The sequence below is a fragment of the Capricornis sumatraensis genome, chromosome 20 (genome assembly GCF_032405125.1).
Source record: "Capricornis sumatraensis isolate serow.1 chromosome 20, serow.2, whole genome shotgun sequence".
NCBI classification, from domain to species: domain Eukaryota; kingdom Metazoa; phylum Chordata; class Mammalia; order Artiodactyla; family Bovidae; genus Capricornis; species Capricornis sumatraensis.
Window position 1 is genome coordinate 66756634 of NC_091088.1, and position 14984 is coordinate 66771617.

The 14984-nt window shown below is 44.1% G+C and overlaps 1 protein-coding gene across 1 annotated transcript; it reads left to right on the forward strand.

Moving 5' to 3' along the window:
- Positions 1-1886: 1886 nt before the first annotated feature.
- LOC138096283 (cationic amino acid transporter 3-like) lies at positions 1887-8750 on the forward strand. Its single transcript, XM_068992408.1, has 11 exons — positions 1887-2256; positions 2839-2997; positions 6089-6275; positions 6467-6579; positions 6723-6945; positions 7114-7253; positions 7345-7447; positions 7630-7826; positions 8025-8191; positions 8431-8539; positions 8695-8750. Exons 1-11 carry the CDS (start codon positions 1887-1889, stop codon positions 8748-8750), a joined length of 1824 nt encoding a protein of 607 aa, XP_068848509.1.
- The last annotated feature ends 6234 nt before the right edge of the window (positions 8751-14984 follow it).

Here is a 14984-nt window from a genome sequence, read left to right on the forward strand (position 1 = left end):
AACAATGCTGCTAAGGAACACAGGTGTACAAATATGTTTTTGAACCCTATTTTCAACTCTTTGGAGTATACACCCAATATGACATGACTAGATCATGTGGAAAATGTATTTTTCATTTTTGAGGAACCACCATACTGCATCCATAGCTGCTGCCCCATGTTACATTGCTACTCACAGTGCAGAAAGGTTCATCGGCAGCATTTGAGCAAGAATAAAACAGTCCAGAGAAGGATATGACTTGTTCAAGAGTGCTGAAGTGTTTGCAGAACCAAGGTTCTATTCATGGTTTCCTGGCTCTGTGAATGCTTGGTCTTTATCAAAATGTTAAACTTGGACTTTGGAGTATCAGGGGTAGAAGCCCCCCTCACAATGACTGGTGGTCATTGGATCGGCCTAGCCCTGCAGAGCTGTGTAGGCAGAAGACATTTCATGTCCCAAAGCAGCAGGAAACACAGTCTTTTCATTTCTGACTCACAGTGAACATTAGTCCCACCCTCCCTCCAGGCACTTGGGAGGCCACTGTAGTTTGATGCTTTGACTGAGCTGGGCTAGAGTCTGTTCAGCACGGTTCAGTCACTCATTCATGTCTGACTCTTTGAGACCCCATGAATCACAGCACACCAGGCCTCCCTGTCCTTCACCAACTCCCAGAGTTCACTCAAACTCAGGTCCATCGCATCAGTGATGCTCTCCAGTCATCTCATCCTCTGTCGTCCCCTTCTCCTCCTTCTCCCAATCCCTCCCAGAATCAGGGTCTTTTCCAACGAGTCAACTCTTCGCATGAGGTGGCCAAAGTATTGGAGTTTCAGCCTCAGCATCAGTCCTTCAAATGTCATCTCATTATGCCCCAGGACAGCTACTATTCTGTGTCACTCTGCAAACAATGAAACAGTGTCCAGGTTTCAGGATCCTTGGTGAAGAAAAGTGCAGAGTCTGAGCACTCTGCTCGGCAAGCCCCTAAAAGGCTCACTTCACCCCTATCAAAGAGGGGAGAGAATAATGATGATAAATTGCCCTATTTTGCAGGGGAAAGGGGAAAAAAGATGGAATGTAGTTTCAGCAAAATCAGACAAGCAGGGCTGGTTGATTTCAATTCAAAAGTCAGCATTCGTATTTATCCAACTTATACCAATTAAGCGTCTATGATGTGCCAGGCTTTGTGTTGGAAGCTCTCACTTCTGTAGTGGCAGAAGACTTGGCTTTCTGGATTCTTCAGCTGGGCTACCAATTCAGTTGACATACGATAGATGAACACAGTTAGTTTAATAAGTACAGGAGCCCCATAAAATCTTTTGAGGCTCAAAGACTGTCAGACAATTGAGGCTTATATGAGCCCCTGAGTTAAGGAGAAAGGGGTGGGGATCTTGGGCTTCAAATGGCAGGAAGACCATGCACAGAAGGATGAGAAGAGCAAGAGCCTGGTGAACAAATGTTTGCCCTCTCCAAGCAGGTAAGTCTTTCTGAGATTAGAAAGTTCTCTGTGGTAATAGCTCTCTTCCTGGCATAGGTCCCCTAACCTGCATTATTTTGAACAATTATGGGAGAGGTAAAGAGCTTCTCCTGAATCTAATGGGTCTTAATTAACTTTAGCTCAAAACAATTTACCTGTCAAAAGGGCACATTTGGGGAGACATAATCCACTCCATCTCACTTCTTTTCAAGCAAACTTTCCCGTAACTTTGAGACAAATTCGAAGTCTTCTCTATGATTGTAGAAACCAAATATCAGAGATGGAGAGCTTGCCCAATGTGTCCTTTTACCACCTGTTCCCCATCATGTCCATACTCCATAGAACTGGACTCCCACTGCCGAGGGCGGATGGACATTGTTAACGGCTTTATGTCTTCTTTTCCCAGCAGACTGCAGCCTCCTCAACTACGTCTAGGATGTTGCGTCAGTTTGTTCGCCAGTTTGGTCAGAAGCTCATGCGCAAGCGGCTGCAGGAACCCATAGATGAGTCTGAGAGACCCGTGGCTCATCTGAACATCCTAAACCTCGTGATCGTGGGTGTGGGCAGGATGTTGATAGCTGGCGTGTACATTCTGGCTGGTGCAGTGGCCAAGTACATAGCTGGACCAGCAACCGTCATCTCGTTCTTGGTGGCTGCCATGTTTTCTGTGTTATCTGGACTCTGCTATGCTGAATTTGGGGCCTGGGTACCTCACTCTGGTTCTGCGTATCTCTACAGCTATGTCACGATGGGTCAACTCTATGCCTTCATCATTGGCTGGAACTCCATACTTCCCTTAGTTACGGGTGAGAATGGGCCAGCAAATGGTGTGGGGCTTAAGACTGGGAAACAATGTTGGAGGACTGGGTTCTCACTCATTCATGAGCACTTTATTCTTGGCCTCGTGGAGGAAAGTTGATAATAGTGTCAGGAAGACCCCACAATTGCAGTCAACTCAATTCTGTCCTGTGTCCTTAAATGATGGACCATGAACCCAGAAGGTAAGGGAACTGTAGGGAGTGGGTGAGAGGGAGGCGTGTCCCACAGGCTCATCCCCTCACCGTAGTGAAATCTTTCCTCAGTTGTTGCCTTCCTGGGATTTTCCTTTACCACTTGATTTCAAATTTCATGCCTATCCCAGCCCTCCCGTTCCCACTTACGTGTTTTCTTTTCTTGTATAACATTGATCGGCTCCTAACATATTAAAACACCTGACATTTTGGTGAATCATTTGGGTCTACTCTCCCCAACCCATGAACAGAAACTCTTTGATATTTTGCATTTTTTAGCAGGTATTTTTAAATACAGGTATTTTATCTGTGTTTTTAGATCCTATGGCACATCAATTTTTATTTGTCAATGAATGCTCCTTCTTCTGCCCTCTATAGGTACTGCTGTCTTGGCCAGGGTCTCGAGTTATGTCTTTGACAGCCTGATAGGGAATCACATCTCTCAGGCATTACAGGAAACTTTCTCTCTGCACCTGCCTTACTCCCTGGCCACATATGCAGACTTTTTTGCCCTGGGCCTGGTACTGCTGATGACAGGTGAGACAGGGCTCAACAACAGGATGGGAAGAGTGGGGTGTGGTGTGGGAGCTGGTGTAGGAAAGTCTTGATGTGGCAGAATGGTGGGGGATTAGAAATAGAAAGAAGGGTCTTGAGACAGAAGCTAAGACATAGACCATTGTTTTCCACCCTTGGCACTATTGACAATTTGGGCTTATCATTCTTTGGTGTGAAGGGACTGTCCTGTGAATTTTAAATTCTTTTTTTAATCATTATTGAGTGTTGAGTATCATCCTTGGCCTTTGCTCACTAGATACCAGTGACATCCACCCACCCCCAACCTTGGCAATCAGGGAGTCTCCAGACAGTGCCAATGTCACTTGGGGAATAAAATTACCCCAAGCTGAGAATCATTTACTTAGACCAACAAGTCTTCCTTTGTACTGAGGCCAAAGATTTTTTTTTAATTGAGAGGAAGTTCACATAGCATAAAATTAACCACTTTGTAATTTTTCCCAGCTTCAGTCAAATATAACTGACATACAACATTGTGTAAGATTAAGGTGTACTTCTTGGTTTGTTAGACATGTATTCTGAGAAGATTGCTGCAATAATTAACCATCTTAAAGTGTACAGTTCAGTAGCATTAAGCACATCTGTAATGTTGGCCAACCATCACTTCCATCTAGTTCCAAACATGTTCAACACATCTGTACCCACTGAGCAATCACTGTCTGTTTGTCCACCACCACCTACTGCCAGCCCTGAGCAACTATTTCTCTGCTTCCTGTTTTTGTTCAGTCACTAAGTCATATCCAAGTCTTTGCAACCCCATGCATTATAGTATGCCAAGCTCCTCTGTCCTCTACCATATTCTGGAGTTTGCTCAAATTTACGTCCATTGAGTCAGTGATGCTGTCCAACCATTTCATTCTCTGTCACTCTCTTCTCCTCCTGTCCTCAATCTTACCCAGCATCAGAATCTTTTTCAATGAGTCAGTTCTGTCCATCAGGTGGCCAAAGTTTTGGAGCTTCAGTATCAGTCCAATGAATATTCAGGGTTGATTTCCTTTAGGATTGATTGGTTTGTTCCCCTTGCTGTCCAAGGGACTCTCAAGAGTCTTCTCCAATACCACAGTTCAAAAGCATCAGTTTTTTGGTCCTCAGCCTTCTTATGGTCCAACTCTCACATCTGTACATGACTACTGGTAAAACGATAGCTCTGACTATATGGACCTTTGTAGGCAAAGTGATGGCCTTGTTTTTTAATATGTTGTCTATGTTTGCCATAGCTTTCCTTCCAAGAAGCAATTGTCTTTTGATTTCATGGCTGCAGTCACTGTCTGCAGTGATTTTGGAGCCCAAGAAAAGAAAATCTGTCACTGATGCCACTTTTTCCTCTTCTATTTGCCAGGAAGTGATGGGGCCAGATGCTATGGTCTTAGCTTTATGAATATTGAGTTTTAAGCCAGCTTTTTCACTCTCCTCTTTCACTTTCATCAAGAAGCTCTTTAGTTCCTGTTCACTTTCTGCATTAGGGTGGTATCATCTGCATATCTGTGATTGTTGATATTTCTCCTGGAAATCTTGACTCCACCTTGTGCTTCATCCAGCTTGGCATTTTGCATGATGTACTCTGCATGTAAGTTAAATAAGCAGGGTGACAATATACAGCCTTGATGCACTCCTCTTCCAGTTTGGAACCAGCCCATTATTCTATGTCTGCATCTGACTGTTGCTTCTTGACCTGCATAGATTTCTCAGGAGACAGGTAAAGTGGTCTGGTATTCCTATCTCTTTAACAATTTTCACAGCTTGTTGTGATCCACATAGCCAAAATCTTTAGTGTAGTCAAATGAAGCAGCAGTATATGATTCATTTGTGACCTCCCCCCCCCCCCCCCGCCCACTTTCTCTGCAATCCAAAGAATGTTGGCAATTTGATCTCTGGCCCTCTGCATTTTCTTAACTCTGTTGTACATCTGAAAGTTCTTGGTTCCCATAATGCTGAAGCATAGCTTGAAGGATTTTGAACATAACCTTGCTAGCATGTGAAATGAGTGCAATTGTACAGTAGTTTGAACATTCTTTGGCATTGCCCTTCTTTGGGATTGGAATGAAACCTGATCTAGAAGTCCTGAAGCTACTGTTGAGTTTCCCAAGTTTGCTCACATATCGAATACAGCACTTTCACAGCCTCATCTTTTAAGATTTGAAATAGCTCAGCTGGAATTCCATCACCTTCACTAGCTTTGTTTGTACTATTGCTTCCTAAGATGCACTTGACTTCACACTCCAGGATGTCTGGTTCTAGGTGAATGACCACACCATCTTGGTTATCCAGACCACTGAAACATTTTTTTTGTATAGTTCTGGGTATTCTTGCCACCTCTTCTTAAACGCTTCTGCTTCTGTTAGTCCCTTATCATTTGTGTCCTTTATCGTGCCCATCCTTTCTTGAAATGTTCCCTTAATATCTCCAATTTTCTTGAAGAGATCTCTAGTCTTTCCCACTCTACTATTTTCCTCTATTTCTTTGATTGTTCACTTAAGATGGCTTTCTTGTCTCTCCTTGCTATTCCCTGGAATTCTGCATTCAGTTGGTAATATCTTTCCCTTTCTCCTTTGCCTTTCACTTCTCATCTTCTCTCAGCTATTTGTAAAGTCTCCTCAGACCCCCATTTTGCCTTTTTGCATTTCTTTTCCTTGGGGATGGTTTTGGTCACTACCTCATGTACAGTGTTAGGAATCTCTGTCCCTAGTTCTTCAGGCAGTCTGCCTACCAGATCTAATTCCTTGAATCTAGTTGTCAACTCCACTGTATAATTATAATGGATTTTATTTAGGTCATACCAGAATGATCTAGTAGTTTTCCCTACTTTCTTCAATTCAAGCCTGAATTTTGCATTAAGGAACTGATGGTCTGAGCTACAGTCAGCTCCAGGTCTTGCTTTTGTATAGAGCCTCTCCACCTTAAGCTACAAAGAATATAATAAATCTGATTTCAGTATTGAACTTCTGGTGATGTCCAAGTGAGGAGTCATCTCTTGTTGTTGAAAAAAGGTGTTTCTATGGCCAGTATATCTATAAATGTATCAATAATTTGAGTGTTTCATATTACATCATTGCAGGACTACTGCTTCTGGGAGTTCGTGAGTCAATCCTGGTTACCAAAATATCCATAGGAATAAACATTTTGGTTCTCATTTTCATTATCATCACTGGCTTCATTAAGGGAGATCTGCATAACTGGAGGCTCACAGAACAGGACTACAACCTAAACATATCCGGAACCAGAGACATCTACGGCTTAGGAGGGTAAAATTGGCCATAATAGATGGGTGACGGGCATGCAGAGCTGGTATAGTGTGGACTAAAGATATCTGGGCTGATGGATCCAGATGAAGCGAGTCCTGGAGCCCAGGACTTGAGGTATGAAGGGAGAAACTCAGTAGAGATGGAAGAACACACCTCACCTGCATTCTTTCTCTCTCTTTCTCTCACCGTAGCTTGGGCCCTCTGGGTTCTGGAGGGTTTGCACCTTTCGGCTTTGAAGGGATTCTCCAGGGAACAGCTACATGTTTCTACTATTTTTTTGGTGTTGATGTTCTTGCCACTAAAGGTAACATGGTCACTGTGTACCCCATCTGAGGTTTGGGAACAGACTGGCTGCCCCTGGCTTTGGGGAAACCTGATTGAGGAGTACAAGGAAGGGGATTTTTCCCAGTGTGTCTTCCTGACTCAACACTTCTTCTCTTTTTGAAGGGGGAGAAGCAATAAATCCTCATCGTTCCATCCCCTGGAGCATCTTGATCACGATCTTCATCTGCTTTTTGGCTTATTCTGGTGTCTCAGTGGCACTCACCCTCATGGTGCCCTACTACCAGATTCAGCCTCACAACCCTTTGCCACAAGCCATTCTCCATAGTTTGTGGCTCCCCGCCAGATACTTCGTGATTATTGGCACCCTCTGTGCTCTTATATCCAGGTCAGTGCCATGGTTTTCTCCCTGTCTACTGTCAGATACTCAGATATCCCAACCCTTAGGATTGGTAGAGAAGACAGAGAGAGAGCTTACCCCAAGCCAACAAGAGAGCAGACGTTCCGGTCTGTCCTGCTTCTCCACGTCCTTACATGTTTCCATTTTCTCTTCTAGACTCCATAGCGCCGTGTCCAGAATGCCTCCTTTGATCTACACGATGGCAGAGGACGGGCTCCTTTTCCGGGTACTTACCCGGACCCATGTCCGCACAGGCATCCGTGTCGTGGCCATGATGTCTGCTGCAAATCTTACAGGTTAAAAAAACAAACGAAATGCACGCTGTAACTTACATATTTCCAGCTGTTTCTCACTCCCTTCCTCACCTCGTTTGTGCACTCATTCTAGGGCTCATGGCGTTACTCTTCAAGTACACAGATCTTGTGGATCTTGTGTCGGTCGGGACTCTGTTCGTGTACTCCCTGGTGGCATTTTCTGTTCTTGTCCTCAGGTGAGACCCCACTGCACCTTGGTAAGGAATCTTGGATGTTAGTTGGGAAGAAACTGTCTTCTGCCTTCATGCTATCTTCTAAAAGTCCTGATCTGCTTAAGATAGGACAGATGTGGAATAGGCTGTGTGATGTTGGCTAAGTAGGGACTGCTGTTAATATTGCCTTAAAACCTCTAATTCAGGTACCAGCCAAACCAGAATTTAAGCAAGACTGAGAACACACAGGGGGAAATGGAGATACCTTGCCTTGATGGACATCTGCTGGACTCTGAACCTGAAGCAAGAAACTCAAACATTCTAAAGAGTCTGTGGTTCCCTATCAGCACCATCCCCACTAGGAAATCTGGCCAGATTGTTTATGGATGTGCCTCACTACTCGGTGAGCAGTGGGATTTCTCTTTGGTCATTTTCTGAAATTGACAGTATGGTGTTGGAGTGTGTATTTTGTCCATTGAGGAGTCTTGGTGACATGAGGGCCCTTGCTGAGGTGGGCAGCCTGGGGAGAGGTGTGACCCAAGGTCTTGACATCTTCAGCTTCTGAAGTTGAACCTGTTCTCCTCCACCTTGACCCCTGTAGTTCTCCTGATGATAATCTTGAGCGTGATCCTGGTCCAGTGGTCCAGTCAGGGGTTCTCTGGAGACTCCGGGTACACACCAGGGGCTGTGCTGCTGCTGCTGCTCATCATTGGGGTCATGGTCATCATCTGGAGGCAGCCCCAGAGCCCCATCCATCTTTATTTTAAGGTAAGTGACCTTATGTGCCCAAACTGTCCACCTGGAGTGAACATGCCTCATGGTCTAAACATCCAGGGAGTGCTAAAACCAATGGACTCTTCCCTGATCCCCACTCAGTACTCTACATGCACAGTCTGAGTAGGCACTGGATACACAGTCTGAAGGCTGGTCTTCCTGCCCACGTGAGGTAGAGTCTCTCATTCAGGCATCTGGGCTGTGTTCAGGGATGAACTGACTCTGCCCCACAGGTCCCTGCTCTGCCTGTCCTCCCACTGGTGAGCATCTTCGTGAACCTTTACTTGATGATGCAGATAACTTCTGGGACCTGGATCATATTTGGTATCTGGAATGTGATTGGTAAGTGGCTTTCTGGCGTAAAGAGACCCCTTGAGTGACAGATCCCAAACTGAGCAACCCTAAACTTCTTGGCCACCATAATAGGAGGCCTATTGGACATTTGTAACCTGGAAGAGTGCCTACTTATCCTTCTCATTTTCCCATTTCCTTACTAGGATTTCTCATATACTTTGGATACGGGATCCAACACAGCTTAGAGAACGATGAGTGATAACCACCAACCTCCACCACCTAGACTCTCGACAAAAGCACCCTTAGTGCTGAGTCATCTTTACCAAAGGTAATAGATGTTGTGTAGAATCCCTACATACAGAGAAGGTGTCTTCTGCTATATGAACCCTCAGCCTCTATGGAGTGTGAAGGTGCATACATCTACAACCCTGTCTTCATTACCAGTGGACAAAGTGACTTTAATGTTGTCTAATTTTTAAGTACGTTTTTCAAAGTATGATGTACATACAGAAAATTACATGCTTCTTAAGTGTGCAGCAAGACTGATTTTCACAAAGAAAGTATAAGAACATAAAAGCGGAAGAAAATGTTAACCTGGCACCTGAGAAACAACTCCTTGTTCCCATCTCCAGCGTGAGCACAGAGCTGGCCACTTGGGGAGGAAACATAGGTAATCATATATTGTGTAAGATTTAAACTTTAAATATTAGGTCATGAATAAGTTTGAAGTAAAAGGTCAGTTTTCATTCCAATCCCAAGAAAGATAATGCCAAAGAATGTTCAAACTACTAAACAACTGTGCTCATTTCACAGACTAGCAAGATGATGCTCAAAATCATAAGCTAGACTTCAGCAGTACATGAACTGACAGCTTCCAGATACAAGCTAGGTTTAAAAAGGTAGATGAACCAGACATCAAATTGCCTACGTCTTTTGGATCACAAAGAAAGCATGGGAAGTCCAGAAAAACATCAACTTCTGCTACATTAACTATGCCAAAGCCTTTGACTGTGCGGATCACAACAAACTGTGGAATATCCTTAAGGAGATGGGAATACCAGACCATCTGACCTGCCTCCTGAGAAACCTGTATGCAGGTCATAGGAAACAGTTAGAATCGGACATGGAATGGTGGAGTAGTTCAAAACTGGCAAGGGAGTATGTTAAGGCTCTATGTTGTTCCCCGCTTATTTAACTTATATGCAGAGTACATCCTGCAAAATGCTGGGTTGGATGAATCACAAGCTGGAATCAACCTTGCCAGGAGAAGTATCAACCTCAGATGATACCATCCTAATGACAGAAAGTGAAGAGGAAATAAAGAGCCTCTTGATGAAGGTGAAAGAGGAGGGTGAAAAGTTGGCATAACACTCACCATTCAAAAAACTAATATTATAGCCTCTGGTCCCATCACTCCCTGGCAAATAGAAGAGGAAAAAGTGGAAGCAGTGCCAAGTTTGGCTCCAGAATCACTGCAGATGGTGACTGTAGCCCTGAAATTAAAAAACGGTTATTCCTTGAAAAGAAACCTATGACAAACCTACACAGAATATTGAAAAGCAGAGAGGTGGGAGACAGGCAGGGAGATGGGAACAAGGAGTTGTTTCTCAGGTGCCAGGTTAACATTTTCTTTCTCCCACTGTTATGTTCTTGTACTTTCTTTGTGAAAATCGGTCTTGCTGCACACTTAAGAAGCATCTACAGCCTTTGCCGACAAAGGTCTGTCTAGTCAAAGCTATGGTTTTTCCTGTAGTCATGTATGGATGTGAGAGTTCAGCCATAAAGAAGGCTGAACACTGAAGAACTGATGCTTTTGAAAACTGTGGTGCTGGGGAAGACTTTGAGAGTCTCTTGTACTGCATGGAGATCAAACCAGTCAACACTAAAGGAAATCAACCCTCAATATTCATTGGAAGGACTGATGCTGAAGTTGAAGCTCCAATATTTTGGCCACATGATGTGCAGAGCTGACTCAATGGAAAAGACCCTGATTCTGGGAAAGACTGAGGGCAGGAGGAGAAGAGGGAAGAGACAATGAGATGTTTAGACAGCATTGAAGAAGGAATTCATAGGGCCTGGACTCCCTCTCAGGCCTGTTCATGCTGATCATGCTTGGCCACCTTTCCAATAGACTCTGAACTCTGTGTTTAGTGCCTATGAAAACAACAACGGAAAGATAAGACCCCCTCCAGACAGGGGAACCTTGAAGATTGTATCTAGGTTACTCATCACCTAAGAGAAAACATACACTAATCACCCCTCCCTCCAGACAGGCCATAAATTTTTCTGTATCAGTTGGAGTGTAACCTCGGGTTTATTGATTATTGGCGAATGGTTTGACTGTTTGAGCACATGAGCACATAGCACGTGAATCATGGGGTTATTGGGATTGTATTTCCCTTGGTTTATGTAAGTCTCAAGGAATTTGGAGTGGTGGGTTCAGACACGTACACATGGGGTATAAAAGATTTTCACAAACGCTGGTCGGGGTCCTTGGCTAAGAGGAGACTCTGCCTTGGGCCTGCCAGTGTAATAAACTGCACTCCACTATCTGCATTGTTCTTCTCAGTGAGTTTGTTTCCCGGAACGCGTGGCTACAACAGCATCACTGACTCAATGAACATCTCCATAACATAGTGGAGGATAGAGGAGCCTGGTGTGCTGCATTCCATGGGGTCACAAAGACGTGTACACGACTTAGCAACTGAACAACCACAACAGGACCTTGCAATCATGCCTCTGAGATATTCCTGGTTTGATTCCAGACTACCGTAGTAAAGAGAACTGGCAATAAAGAGAGTCACACAAATTCTCTGGTTTCCCAGTGCATATAAACTTATGTTTACACTACATTGTTCAGTGCGCTATATATTCTGTCTAAAAAATGTACATACTTTAACTTTAAAGTATTTTATTGCTGAAAAATGCTAGCTGTCATCTGACAACCCAGAGTTGCCACAAACCCTCAGTTTACAAAAACTGCAGCATCTGCAAAGCACATAAAATGACATACGCTTGTACATGTGTATGTATATATTAAAAGATATATAGTTAATGTGCACAAAAGATGTATATGTCAGATATGTACTAAAGTATATGTGTTCAGGTTCATTGTTGATCTAAAATCAATGTATCTAGTTGTCTTGTAATACTATTTGCTAAATCTGTCACCTCTTGGCATCTGTGTATGCTCTCTGCATTCTAATAACCTCTTGACATATGGGTATAGCCAAACGTCATTAGGGTCCATCCTCATGTCCTCATTTAATCTTACTTACCTCTTTAAGTCCCCCCACAAAATACAGTCACATTCTGAAGTCCTGGGGATCAGGACTTCAACATGTGAATTTGAAAGAAAGGAGATGCATTCACCTCTTCACATTTTTGACCACCATTTGCTTCCCAGTGGCTAAAACAGTGTCTGGAATACAATAAGTGCTCCATTATTTGATGAGATATTTAATGAAAGAATCATATATACATGTATAATATTTTACATGTACCCAAGATGGGGAACTTTTTATTTACCAGTAATTATCAAAGGGAGACCACAGTATTTGTTTGGGGAAAATGATATTTTGCTAAACTATTTGCAACAGAAAATGAGACTTTAAGCCATGTCTAATCTATGACTGGTCTTCCCTGGTGGCTCCAGGGTAAAGAATCCACCTGCCAATGCAGGAGACACGTTCAATCCCTCGATTGGGAAGATCCCCTGGAAGAGGAGATAGCAACTGTTTCCAATGTTCTTGCCTGCAAAATCCCATGGACAGAGGAGCCTGAAGGGCTACAGTCCAGGTGATGGAAAAAGAGTCAGACATGACTTAGAGACTAAACAACAGCAATGTCTATAGCTGGTGCCGGCTAGGTCATTTCAAGGAGAGAAAAAATGCAGCAAGATATTGGGAAGAGAAGAGAAAAGAAAGGATGAGGAGAAGGTGGTGAAGTGTTCTATGAGATGAGAACCTCTTCCCTTGATCTGGTCTCACTTTCACATGAAAATCATGAAGTGATTGATGTAGGTGGGCATCTCATGGAAAGAAAGATTTTTAAACTGCTTATTCTTGGTGTAGATCGATGAGGGGGAAACAGTTGGCAGAAGAAGGAAAAAGAGCATATCATGAGTGTGTTATTTACATGGGTGGTCCCCACAGATTGCAGGAAGTCAGTGAGTGGTTGTGAGCAGGGCAAGAAGGTGAGGAAGGGGTTTGGGAGATGACAGAGGGTCTGCTGTCTTTCCAGGGACGGGGGTACAACGTGGACACCCTCCATGCTTTACACATTCCTCTCCCCCCACCCCATGCCTCCCCACTTTACTGGCCATGGGAACCTGGAAACGTCACCTAACCTTCCTTCTAACCCTCTAAAGACTTAGCAAAGAAATGGAGAAATAAGACACAGGATGAGTCCTTACATAACCTATGTAAGATGTGAATTTCAGAGCTGAGGTGTTTGGCTCAGTTGATGGAAAATTAAATAACAATCAAAGTAAGAAAAAAGAGATTTTGGTTATTTCTGTAACATTCAAATTTTTAAGATAATATCCTGTATTGTGACTGATAATTTACCAGGACATATCAGAGTTTTAGGATTTTCATATAATTTTTAGAACACATATTAATAACATTTATCCTTCCAATATAACCTAAGAAGGTTTATCATCACCTATTTGACAACACGTGGGTGCTTAGTCACTTCCGTCATGTCCAACTCTTTGAGACCCAACAGACTATAGCCCAACAGGCTCCTCTGTCCATGGGATTCTCCTGGCAAGAACACTGGAGTGGGTTGCCCTGCACTCTTCCACGGGATCTGCTGATGGTACCCATGTAATTATATGTGCCAGTATGCCTAATTGTAATGAGGTCAGTATCATTCCTTGAGATGTTTTAGGAGCTCTCTGAAAAATCCCCAGAATAGCTAGAGGTCAAAAAATATTTCATTGGGGGCTTCTTTGGTGGCCCAGTGGTAACTCTGCCTGCCAAAGCAGGAGACACGGGTTCTGACCCGGGCAGATTCTCATGTGAGAGAGAACTTGCAGAAGGTCAGCTTTCCTGCAGAGAGGTTCTGGCACTCCAAGAAAAACAAGTCTGGTCAAAGCAAAGATGGAGGTGAGAGAATCTTTCCCATCCCCCACGCAAGGAAACATCCCCCCACAGAAAAGGGGAGTGATGAGTGAGTGTTCAGCTACCCTAGTTCTGCAGGACATCGCAGGGGACACCTGAGAAGGACATCCACAGCAGCACCAGAGACCTGAGCCGGGACCTCCATGAGGAGGGAGAGGAAAAATATTTGGAAAGACCCACATGAACATTTCAAAGGGCATGAAAAGGATTGCTTTTCTCAGGGAATCCAACCGCATGCCTCTGGGAGCATCTCACCAGGGAATCTCTCTGCTGCGTCCACAGGAACCCTCAGTACCCCGACTGCTGGACCCACACCTCCCCCACTCTTCAGGGGCTCCTTGTGGGACCCTCCCCCTGCAACATCCTGGGAAGCTCGGATAGACCAGAAACAGGCTCAGAAAACCAGTCCCCGCTCTAGCCAAGAGTGCCCACAGACTGGAGCTCTAGAGCCACCTCCTGGAAATCCAGAGACAGGTTTCCAGGAGGCAGCCTGGTGGGTTGTCAGAGCAGAGAGACAGAAAAGCTTAAGAATTCTCCCACGAGGTCTCCCCACTGGTTCAGGGGTTAAGAATCCGCCTGCGAAGGCAGAGGACCCAGGTTAAGTCCTGGTCTGGGAGGACCCCATATGCCAGGGGCAACTAAGCCCACATGCCGAAACTACTGAAGCACGTGCTCTGCAACAGAGGAGCCACTGCAATGAGAAGCCCGTGCACCACAGCCAGGGAAAGACTCTGCAGTAGCCAAGATCCAGGGCAGACACGCTTAATCAATCAATTTAAAATTATTAAAAAGAACTACCCCACAAGAGGGAACAGAAAGAGTGTGAAATCAGTGAAATAAGTGTACTGATACAAAGACAGAGAAAATCCCAGAAAGTAACTCCACCATGAAACAACAGTACCCCAGGTGAAGTTAACCACCGAAGACTGAAGGGGGTGTCTATTACAAATACAAAAGCATAGTATAGAGTTACATTCACAGTTTTACTCACCTTCATCTTCTTGGGAGCAGCTTCTCCTCTAAGGAATTTATTACCACTTTAATTCCCAGAATTTTCTGCTGTGAGTCAGATGAGAGAAACTCAGAGAGGGCTTCTTTCTGCATCCGTTGAATCTCAGATGTTTTTCCTGTAAAGTAATCTTCCTAACAACTCTGGGTCCAAGAGCAGCCCCAGACAACCAACTGAAACTCGCCACAACACCTTAAGGTGCTTTATTCCTTTTGTGGAGTTGGCTTTTCAAGGATAGACACTTAGATCAATGGGATAGAAGCGACAGTCCTGAAACAAATATTTACCTTATCATTCGTTTTACCCATGGGAACCAAGACAATACAATGGGTAAAAGATAGTCTCATCAACAATAGTG

Bases quoted from the DNA above. Each gene is read 5' to 3' on its own strand.
- LOC138096283 (XM_068992408.1), top strand. From the start codon at position 1,887: ATGTTGCGTCAGTTTGTTCGCCAGTTTGGTCAGAAGCTCATGCGCAAG. The intron at 2,998-6,088 runs GTGAGACAGGGC...ACATCATTGCAG, and splicing joins CCTGGTACTGCTGATGACAG to GACTACTGCTTCTGGGAGTT. The intron at 6,276-6,466 runs GTAAAATTGGCC...CTCTCACCGTAG, and splicing joins GACATCTACGGCTTAGGAGG to CTTGGGCCCTCTGGGTTCTG.